Genomic DNA, 10,991 nt, shown 5'->3' with positions numbered 1-10,991 from the left:
CCATGCTTGCAGATATTTAGGAAGATTGTTGCCTATGATAAATTGGAAAACAGAAAATGTACCTAATGAGTTTCTGAATGTGACTAAGGAGATTTCAAGGCAGCATATTGAAAGCGCTAATTGTCTTTTTTTTTCTTCTCAAGTATGGATAGGGTGTTGCGGGAGACTTATGTGCTAAAGAGATATATGCTCAATTTTCAAGCAGCATTCAGAGGATTATTTCTTACAAAAGACTTGTTCTCTCTTTCCCACACTTTCTAGCTGTCAAAAGTTTCTCAAAAGTAATAAATGTCATAGAGGCAAAGATCAAAATCTGGGTATTGTCAGTAAAACATAGTTTGGGGATTAAAAAAATAAATCAGGGTGTCCTTTGTTAGATCGATCACATGGGAATGTAAGGCAGTGACTTATAGGCTTTTATAACTGGATAAATGGGCTTTTAAAAATTTTAAGGGAATCATACAATAAGATCCCCCTTTGCAGCCCCAGATAGAGAGGAACTATCTTGAAAACATTCCAAAGAGTGGTTCTTGTCTAATGTAGTAGGCAATAATTTGATACATTTATATATACTTATATATAAATATGAATATATACTTATATGTTTATATATGTGTGTCTATCTATCTATCTAGAACTCACACTATTTTTAAAAAGTTGTATCAGCTTGAACTTAATGGGACTTAAGAAGTTTAAATGAAAATAGATTTCTAGGCAGTAAATATATCTGGCCAAGAAACAAGCCAATAAACTTACCCAGCTATAATCACCTACTGTTTCCTACAGAAAAGTAGGAATATCTTAAAGAGTGACCCTAACAATATGAAGAACAATAGATATAGTTATCTTACCCTTGGAATGGAATCAAACCCTAATTAAGGAAAATTCCCTATGCTGATGGTGGGGGGCAGTGGGTGGTGGAATTGGTAATTTTTTTTCTGACTGGATCTCAAAATTTCTACAGACACGTAACTGTCAAACGTCTCCAATTCCTTCCCTATTATTTGAACTGTAGTGTCTATTGTATATCCTGCTCCTGCCTTATAATTATCTGTAGAGTTTTCTGGAAGGAGTTACATTATCTTTTTAGTGGACAGAACTCTGCACTGAAGAATTGAACCCAATGCTATGATCACCTGGGATAAATTTAGTTGAATAAATTCTAAAATTCAAATCTTATCATGATAACACAATAATATACATTGAAAGTTTCAGGAAGGGTTTGAGTGAGTTTAGCATGTGGAAAAGATGTGAAACATTAGGAGACACAAGCAATATTGAGTTACATTGTAACATTAATTGTGCTCAGTGCATTATGCCCTTGTTTACACCCTCTATGCAAACACATTTGACTATGTGCTTATCCATATGATTTAATGTGACTAACTGAACATCACAAGCATGATGCAAATAGAGGCTTGGGGAGCATTTGCATATTGGGACTTCCATTTGGAAGGTTGCCTTTTAGAAGCTGGTAGCCACACAAGGGAGCACAGCTACATCATATGTTGCAAAATAATTGCCAAATTCATTCGAACCAATATGTGAAATCATAAAAAATAATATATTGTTAATGTTTTAACTCACTACTACATTTCAATTTGTTATTCAGTAATAGGTTACTGTCTAACATAACTTACTCTGAGAATCAATGTTGAAATATGGCAGATATAAAGATACTCATGGCTACTATTTATTGGTATTTTCTGTGTGGTAGACATTGTATGAAGAACTTCGTGAATACGATCTCAATAAATTTTTAAATCATCTATTGAAGATGAATATTATTTACTTTAGGATGACAATTTTATACATGATGAAATAAAGGTGTAAATTTGTATCTAAATTTATCACATTCAGAGCTAGTAATAGGTGATACAATTGGGATGTGAACCTAAGTTTATTCTAATTCCAATATCTCGGTTCTCATCTGTTTTTCAATATTGCTCCAAGGATCACAGTTTTGCATTCTGGTTGCAAAGACATAGGAAATTCTTTTCTCTTCTTTTTTTCTGGTGAGTAAATGTGTGGATCTCTCGGTTTCTGAATTGGTGAAAATTTTATTTATGTTTTTCAGAGAGTACTTCCCTTATAATTAGTAGGGGATCTTCACATAGTCAAACCTAGTGCTAAAGCTTCCTCAAACAGCATTGAATAAACCCTGGATGTGTGTTGCATCCCCTCTGTGGGTTCAGTCTGTGTCCTTGCTTTCAAACGAGATGCCTATTTCCTTCTCTTCAGCCAATGCTTCCCAATACAAAGAAAATTGCGACTTCCTTCAAAAACTCTATTTTCAAAAATGACTCTTCCAAGATAATTAGTAATTGCTTCATCTCCAGATGTGGTGGTATACAAATGTTTTGGACTGATTTTGGTAAATATATCTCAAATTTCTCAGGCCAGTTTCTGACATTGGTCATGATTGAGATAGATGAAAGAAAGATGAGAGAAGTAGGAAGTGTGGAAATTGGAGGTGGAATTGGAAAGGTTGATGTGAACTAATATAATCAAGTTAATCTTGTTTTCCAAATATGAAGACATTTAAATGATAAAAATATCTGACTTTACAGCCCATATATTAACAAAAATCCAAATTAAATACTAAAGTGTAATACATTTTATATTATTATTTTTTTTTTATTATTTATTTTTTTGAGACGGAGTCTTTCTCTGTCGCCCAGGCTGGAGTGCAGTGGCGCGATCTCGGCTCACCGCAACCTCCACTTCCTGGGTTCACGCCATTCTCCTGCCTCAGCCTTCCGAGTGGCTGGGACTACAGGTGCCCGCCACCACGCCCGGCTAATTTTTTGTATTTTTAGTAGAGACGGGGTTTCACCGTGTTAGCCAGGATGGTCTCGATCTCCTGACCTCGTGATCCGCCCGCCTCGGCCTCCCAAAGTGCTGGGATTACAGGCGTGAGCCGCCGCGCCCGGCCCATTTTATATTATTATAGTGGCCACTCTACCAAACAATAAAACGCAAAAGACTATCTATGGAAGATATTAAGTTATCCAGAAAAGTTAAAATACACAAACGTATGCGCTCTATTAAAGAACAAATTTATGCCAAAGACAAGTACATATATGACACCTCATATAAAATATAAAATAATATTTATATTTTGAGAACATTTTGTGTATTAAAAACTCATGTTAAAGAAATTTAAAATGCTGAGGCCATATATGGCATGAAACATAGAAGTATGTTCATTATTTAATGTATATTAAAGAGAACTTGGATTTAGGCAATGCCTTGGGCTAGAAAAAAAGTAGAAGAAATTCTCTAAAATATTATCAGGGTTACCTGCACAATTTCCAAAATACATCAGAGACTTAATTTTGGCTTCTTTCATGAGGCATAGTTTGTATTTTATTTTAATTGTCTTTATAATAAACATAGAATACTGAAATACCAAGCACAATATATATCTTTTCACTTTTCAAAGTGTTTGATGTTATTTTTATTCTATATGTGTATGTATTTTGAGGTATTTGTAAAGCTTACATTGAAAATTGCCCCCTTGTGAAAAGTTGGCACTCAGATTTTTAGTTTTTAAGAATAAGTCACGTTTATACTAGTTTTAAAAAATGAAAACTACTTGTGAAGTCATGTGTGAAATGATTAGCTTTGAAACAGAAGTTAATACTAGAGTGTCATTCAATATGTTTCAATAATGTTTATACTTTCTTTTAAAGAATGGTTGTTTGCTGTTAACTTGTGACAATGCTCTGGTTCCAGTTGCTTACATTTTGACTGGTTTGTTGTTCCAAACTTATTTTTCCTTCAAGTCTTTTTATTATTAAGTGCATTATTTTGCAGAATATGATGCTGTTGGGGAATGCATACATTGCGTTAAAGCGTAACTGGCTATATTTAGTTGGTTGCCTAGCATTTATAAATTGATCAACACAGTTTGGTAAATGAAAAAATAAAGTGTCTCCAATCCATTGGACTCAAATTCTAGCGTGCATCAGAATCATCAGAAATTCTTATTGAAACACAAATTACCATGGTTCTCTCCTACAACCTTCTGATTCATCGAGTCTCTGGTGAGGTCTAGAAATTTACAATTCGAACAAGTTCCCAGGTGATGCTGCTCTAGGGGATCACATTTTGAGAACCACTGCTCTAAACCAACTGTTTATTCATTTAATTATCTGAACTCTGCTCAGTGTAGAAGCCAAAAGATTGTAACTCATTGAGAGATAAGACGGCAGAAAGCGTTCTCTTCTTTAGAATATCTAGATATATGTTAGGAAATTTCTTAACACCGAAGTATTTGAAAAGCCATAAGCTTGCTCACTGCAGAAATGTTATTCAAAATAAACATAAAATGCAACACTTTATTAAAGTAAAAGTATCTTTACTATTAATATACAAATGGTGAAGTGTGACAAGTTTGATATACTGTAAGCCATACTTTCAATGTCTCTCATAAATACAAAACTTCAACATTTGCAGTATAATTTTTACAGTTTAGACATATATATACAGCATTTCATTGGGACATACCATATTGAAACAATAAGAAAACGTTGTGGTAGCTAACTTAAGAATATAGAATTTGAATGGAATATATAAATTAAAGAAAATAAAAGATAGTATGTTTCAGTACATACTGAGCACAGCATACAGTTCACATACCAAAAAAGATTTTTTTTAAAAAAACCTTTATTTCTAACTTCACATATTTCTAACAGGGTTTAGAGGCAAATGCTAAACCATGAATATTTCTTTAAGAGTTGGAACAAATAGGTTTGTTCTTAATAGCATCATTTCTTTTATAGTATGCATGTTGTTCTCTAAAAAAGCTATTTGCAAAATTAAATCAGAGATTCTATCTCTGTTAACTTTCTCCTCTGTGTTACATTGTTTTCTCCTTTGCATCAGTGTAATCGCCCATAATTTTTATCTAAGCAGTGTTCCTAGTCCCTGGTCTAGCACTTCTCAAAGTCAGGTCCTTCTTAGCTATTCCAAATACAGCAATTCAGTTTGCCTTTCTGGATCCACTCATTTCTTTGTTTCTCTACTCTCCTATGTCGGGTCGTGATTTGAAATTCTCTAACAGTGATGGTTTTGCTTACTGTCTTCCATGGGAGGCTAAAAACAGATGCCAAAAGATACATGTTTTCATTTCAGAAAAGAAAAAAAATAAGTAGCAATATTTAAATTTACATGAGCAATAATTCTGAATGTTGTGTGGCCAGAATCTCAAAAATTGTATAAAATGAAAATTTAAAGAGGTAATATCAAATAATATATTTATGTTATAGATAAAATCCTAAAGTAATAAACTATTTTTCTAAGAATATTAAGTGTGTTATCAAATAAATATTTAGCATTATATATAATATAAAATTTTTGCCTTTATATGAGAGGAAATAATTCATCTATTAGCATTCTTGTATAATTGTAAATAGCTGCATCTGCATGGGTAAATTTAATTTTTCAAAAATGAATGATGGGAGCTGGAAGAAAATTATGTTTGTTCAGCAACTACTATATGTGGGTCTTTTTATAAATTTCTCATTTGGACATACAATTGTTTTCATCTTAAGACATTATTAAGCCCATGAATAAAATACTTTCTTGAAAATTTTACCTTTTAAGATGAAGTATTTCATTTCTGCGACACCCATAATTTAATTTTAGCCTATGTTGATATAACCATATGCAATTTCAATGTGAGTGACTAAGTATTAATGCTTCAGAGGGTTAATAAACAGATGCAAATATTTTCTCTCTAAAGATAAATAAATAATGCTAACGAACTTATTGTTAAAAATATATCCAGATATAAAGTTTGTTGAATAAGCACATTATGTGATTATGATTATGAGTATGAAAAAACTTCATGGGGGATTTAAGTTGAATGTTTACCTTATTTTCTGTGAAAAGGAACATTGTGAACCTTAAAAATAATTATAATATACTGTTCCAATATTTCCTAAATTAACTAATGGAAAATATTATTTCTACTACTTGAGCTGTACATATTTTCATCAGTGATAATCTTATTGCCAAAAATAAAGGTTGATTTATTATTCTAAATAAAATATATATATATAAATGGAATAATGAAGACCCAAGAAACACCATAGTAATTTGCTTGATTTTCAAAAGTCATCTGTTGTCTTTGTCTTACAAGTGGCAAAATTTAATTTCAACAATATCTAGAATGTATTTATTGTTTAGAAAAACAATACAGAACAAATTAAGAATATTTCATGTGTGTGTATAAAAAGAATTGTTTTGACATGAATTAAGGTAAATTATACAGTATAGTTTATTATATTTAGATTTTATATTCAAGGTAAAATAGTTTGAATTGAACTTATTTACTGACTGTAAATGAGACAGCATCATTTGAGTATCTCAAATCTAAGCAAAATATACTAGTAATGATGTTAATTGTAGTTTTTTCTTTTAATAAAGCAGACTGTCATGCTAATTAAAAGGCACAGATACATCTCAATTATTTAAAATAAGAAGCATAAACAAAGGTATGATCATAAAGTTACAATTAATTATTGGCACACAAATAAATAATTTGATTAATAAAATCTATTTATATAAATATTTAATTCAAAGACTAAGATCCGTATGAAGTGTGCTGGATCAAATAGCCTTTGAAAAATGCTTTTATAGTTATTGATATTAAAAATAAAAGAAAACAAGAAACATTACATTAATGTTAGGCGTTAGTATCAATAGAATGGCGATGTCTTAGCCCACAAAAATAATAAATAAATCTTTAAAAATACAATTCTTAATTAAATTCCTTTGACAATCATTGTAAAATATGTTGACACATTAATTTGTGCCAGTTTTGAAAACAAAACGTGTCAAAATTCTGATATTACACTTTTATCTTATATGTTGTTGAATATAGATTGTCACTGCCTAATTGCACCTAACCTATCAAGAAATACCAAGTTTTAGGTGATATCTTTGCCTCTTGGTTTAAAATATCATAGGGTTCAAATTACTTTAACAGTACTTATGTTCAGTCAATTCTTTTGACACTTTATACTAATATTAAGAGTACTCTCAGACAATAAAAATAACATTTATACGGTTATATGTATATGTTTAATCTAGAATAAGAATGAAACAGGTTATTTCAGTTCTACTCATATTTTACAATTTACTACAAGCCATCTTTTATTTTGAAATTTTTATAAATCATTTGGAGCATTCCATTGAAATATTAAAAAAAATACTTTATCACAGTATTGCCTTGCTTCAGCATGGCATGGATTTCAAGGACAAGAGGTAAGGACCACCCGGGCAACTGAAACAGTGCACTTGAAATAGTCTGAATATAATTAGCTTCAGATTATCTGTTAATTTCAGACCATTACTCCACATGAGTGGCAGGAAATTTAACATCATATATATATATGTGTATATATATATATATATGAAATATATGTCAATTTCTTTACAAGGAAAATCCAAATAAATGAGAGAAACAGAAATGTCAAATTGAGAAAACACAAAAATAGTTTGTTATTTATTATGATTTCTGCACTCTTAAAGCACAAATATAACAATAGTAAACATGCGAAATGACTTTCTCAGTCATCCTAATTCTTTCACCATCATTAGTTTAAAACCATGTGGCCCTATTTAGAAATAATTAGCAATCATGGCTATTGCTTCATGGACACTTTACTAAGCTTGTACACTTTGCACAAACAAACTAATTCAAGTATTTTGACTAGTTTTAGTGCATTGGTACAAAACAAAACAAACAACAAAATAAAACACAGCAAAATAAAACAAACTGGATGATCAGACAAACAAACCAAATATGAACAGTCAAATCTGTCAAAGACCAGTTGGATAATCAAGTCAGTTAAAATGACCTAACTGGTTTGTTTGTTTAGACACTACTCAAATTCTTAGGTAGGCACAAGAATTCTGTTCTGTTCTTCGGAATATGCCAGACAGGAACGCAAGGAGAGATTCCCGCATTTAACCCTGCAATTTATGGCAAAGACACTGCGACGATTTGGTGCCCTCAAATGAAGATGGTCATATTCTGTCCTGCTGTAGCCAGAAAAGTGATGAATTATATAAAATTACTTAGTTTTCTCTCCTTGGCTGAGTTTCAAGCACTTTGTAAATAAAAATATTCATGAGTTGCCTTAATTTTACATTTAATAATCATCAGGTTCTCTCTACAGAAGACACGCCCAAAGCAGGTTTCTGCAATGCTAAAAATTGCTCCAATATTCCTTTGGAATGCATTCCCTATCCTGTCACTATTTGAGCTATAATACCACCTGAGACACCAAAGGTTCTGAATGTTACAGGGCCTAAGGAAACCTTTGGCTCTCAAGGTTAATAAACCTGCTCCCAAATGGTATGTATGTTTACAGTCATAAATACTTTTTTAAACCTTACATATAAGTTAAATCATGTGTCACTCTCTTACCTCTGGGAGCTTGCATAGCTTGGAAGTAAAGAAGCATTTTATTCTGGTATAATCCTAACAAAAGATATTAGAAAGTTTGTGTTGAATACTTAAGGAATTTCTTCAACCAAAGTTGTTCATCAAAATCTTAAAATGACTTCTAGCTAGAACATCCAGAATAGAACACATAGTGGCATTTAATTGTTTATCATTTACACTTTTATGGCACATTAAAATGTTAAATAATTTCTTCTTAATTTAGTCAACCTTAAAATTTTAATTTTCATTAGCCAATTACATTTAATGGTGAACCTATAACAGTGGTAAAATTAGTTCTTAAAGATTATATAAAACCATGGGCTAAAAATATATCTGAGGATATGATTTGAAGTATTTGAACACTAAAGACTTGTTTTTTGATAAATTATTTAAAAAATAAATGATAATCACATATTTATAAATATATCAAGACACCATATTGATATTATTCCCATTTCAATTTACTTTATTTGAAGCTGAGGGCAGAAATCAATATTATTTCACTTGCAATACTTTTTTTTGTATAATCCATTGTGAATGAATAGGACATATATAAAGAGATAGAGATTTAGAAAGTCTTTCTAATCTAATATTATATACAACTAATATTCTTTCAAATGGGTAACAATTTTGATCTGGCACTTCAGTCTATCAAAAATCAATGTTGAAAATGCACTGAATCCTAACTTGAAATGAGTTCTCCAAAGTTTTCAATTTTTAATATCTGCTAAAGATAACTGGCTCTTTGAAGCCTACCTTCCCTGAAATTCCCCTGATAAAATGAGTAACCATTATTAAGTGCCTTCATCTTGAAGTTGAAAGCCACTTTAACAATCTATTTGCCCAGAATAGGACTCATACACATGCAGGGCCTTCTGATACACGTAGCTCACGTTTTTTTCCTTAACCCCTATATTTATTGGTGGTATCAAATATAGTTCTTAATAAATAGAGCACTTTAGCCACATAATAAATTCCAGTACTTCAGTCATAGAATCAAATTGAATACCAAAGTGTTGGTGCCAGTCAGTCTTGATATTGAAATTCTTAACAAAACTAACAACAACAGCAACAACGACAACAATAACAAAAGGGAATGGATCATGGGCAGGAGTATTTGATCATATGTATATGTGTACAAGCTATTCCAAGCTAGAAGTTTCCCAAGAAATTAAGGTCAATGGAATAGTTTTGGTCATAGGGTCACTGCAATCCAAATGCTCTTCGTAGTGTTGTTCAAGCCCCTGTGATATTGTTGTTATGCTTTGCTGTCATCTTCTTTTGATTGAATGATGTCGTTAGAAACTTTAATTTCTATAGTTTCTGGATTTAGAGCTTCTTTCCCATTTTCTTCCTTTAAAGGCAATTTTCTGGAAGATAAAAAATAATAAGCTTCATTTCCTGAGGTATTTAAGGAGATATACCTTAACATTTAAGTTACTGTTTTGTAAGGAAAATATGCTCCAGTAATATGCTAATATTTTATACATGCTAAGTAAGTTACTATTTTATAGAGAAAACATGCTACAATAATTAGAAAGGAAAAATTAAATTTATTAAAATAATATAAAATAGATTAAAAATGATCTAAAAGAGAGTAAAAACAATTACTTGGCCTTTTAAAAATGTAATGCAGAATGATGAATGAAACAATATATTTGTAGATTTAGATGCACAAATTGTTCACTTAGGGTGGCTTAGATTTGGTAACTAGTTGTTGATCGCAAAAATAGAATTACATGTTATGGAAGGTAAAATGCCAAAACATTTTTAAATGTCAATGATATGATTTATTAGTACTGCATTTTCTCCAGTGAAAACAATTAATAATTGTTGCCATATTCTGTTACATAAAATTCAGAAACCAGGCTGGGCGTGGTGGCTAATGCTTGTAATCCTAGCACTTTGGGAGACCGAGGTGGGTGGATCACTTGAGGTCAGGAGTTCCAGACCAGCCTGGCCAACATGGTGAAACCAGATATCTACTAAAATTACAAAAATTAGCTGGAAATCACCTGAACTGGGAGGTGGAGATTGCAGTGAGCTGAGATCATGCCACTGCACTTCAGCCTGGGCAACAGTGCAAGACTCCATCTCAAATAATAATAATAATAATAATAAAATTCAGAAACTGAGTGAATTAACAATATTCCTTGGAACTTAATGCAAATGAACATACTTTAGGACTTGCTCACTTTTTAGTATTTACTGTATATGTTTTCTTTTGTCTCTTTTCACTGTTGTTTTTCTTGTCACTTTTAAATCACTTTGCAACACAGATTTTGAGTTGTTTGCAATTGTAACTTACGAAGCAATAACAACTTTATTTCTTAATATCAAGACAGCTTCACAAACCTTACTTCGATGCCAATGAATTGTGCTTTCTCGATTTTCCTAAAACTTGCAAATTCAATTGTTTACCATTGTGTACACGACATTTGGAGATGAGTTTTTCTCCCTTAACAACATACTTTTTCCACATCAAGAAAATTCGGTCAGAAATAGTATTCCAGGCCAGGCGCCGTGGCTC

The 10,991-nt window shown here is 31.6% G+C and overlaps 1 protein-coding gene across 4 annotated transcripts in view; it reads right to left on the bottom strand.

The window, feature by feature from the left end:
• Window positions 1-4,311: 4,311 nt before the first annotated feature.
• Window positions 4,312-10,991, bottom strand: part of NCAM2 (neural cell adhesion molecule 2) — a 562,762-nt gene continuing 556,082 nt past the window's right edge. For 2 of the 4 annotated variants that reach the window (XM_030806254.1, XM_030806258.1), the window contains exon 18: window positions 4,312-9,831. In XM_030806254.1, coding sequence (XP_030662114.1) covers window positions 9,720-9,831 — 112 coding nt within the window. In that variant the 3' untranslated portion in view covers window positions 4,312-9,719. The remainder of the gene's footprint in view (window positions 9,832-10,991) is intronic. The other 2 variants (XM_030806256.1, XM_030806257.1) reach the window with 1 other exon arrangement.

Source organism: Nomascus leucogenys, chromosome 25 (genome assembly GCF_006542625.1).
Source record: "Nomascus leucogenys isolate Asia chromosome 25, Asia_NLE_v1, whole genome shotgun sequence".
In the NCBI taxonomy this organism is placed as follows: domain Eukaryota; kingdom Metazoa; phylum Chordata; class Mammalia; order Primates; family Hylobatidae; genus Nomascus; species Nomascus leucogenys.
Note: the sequence above shows the minus strand (reverse complement) of the source record. Positions and strands in the feature narration are given on the sequence as shown.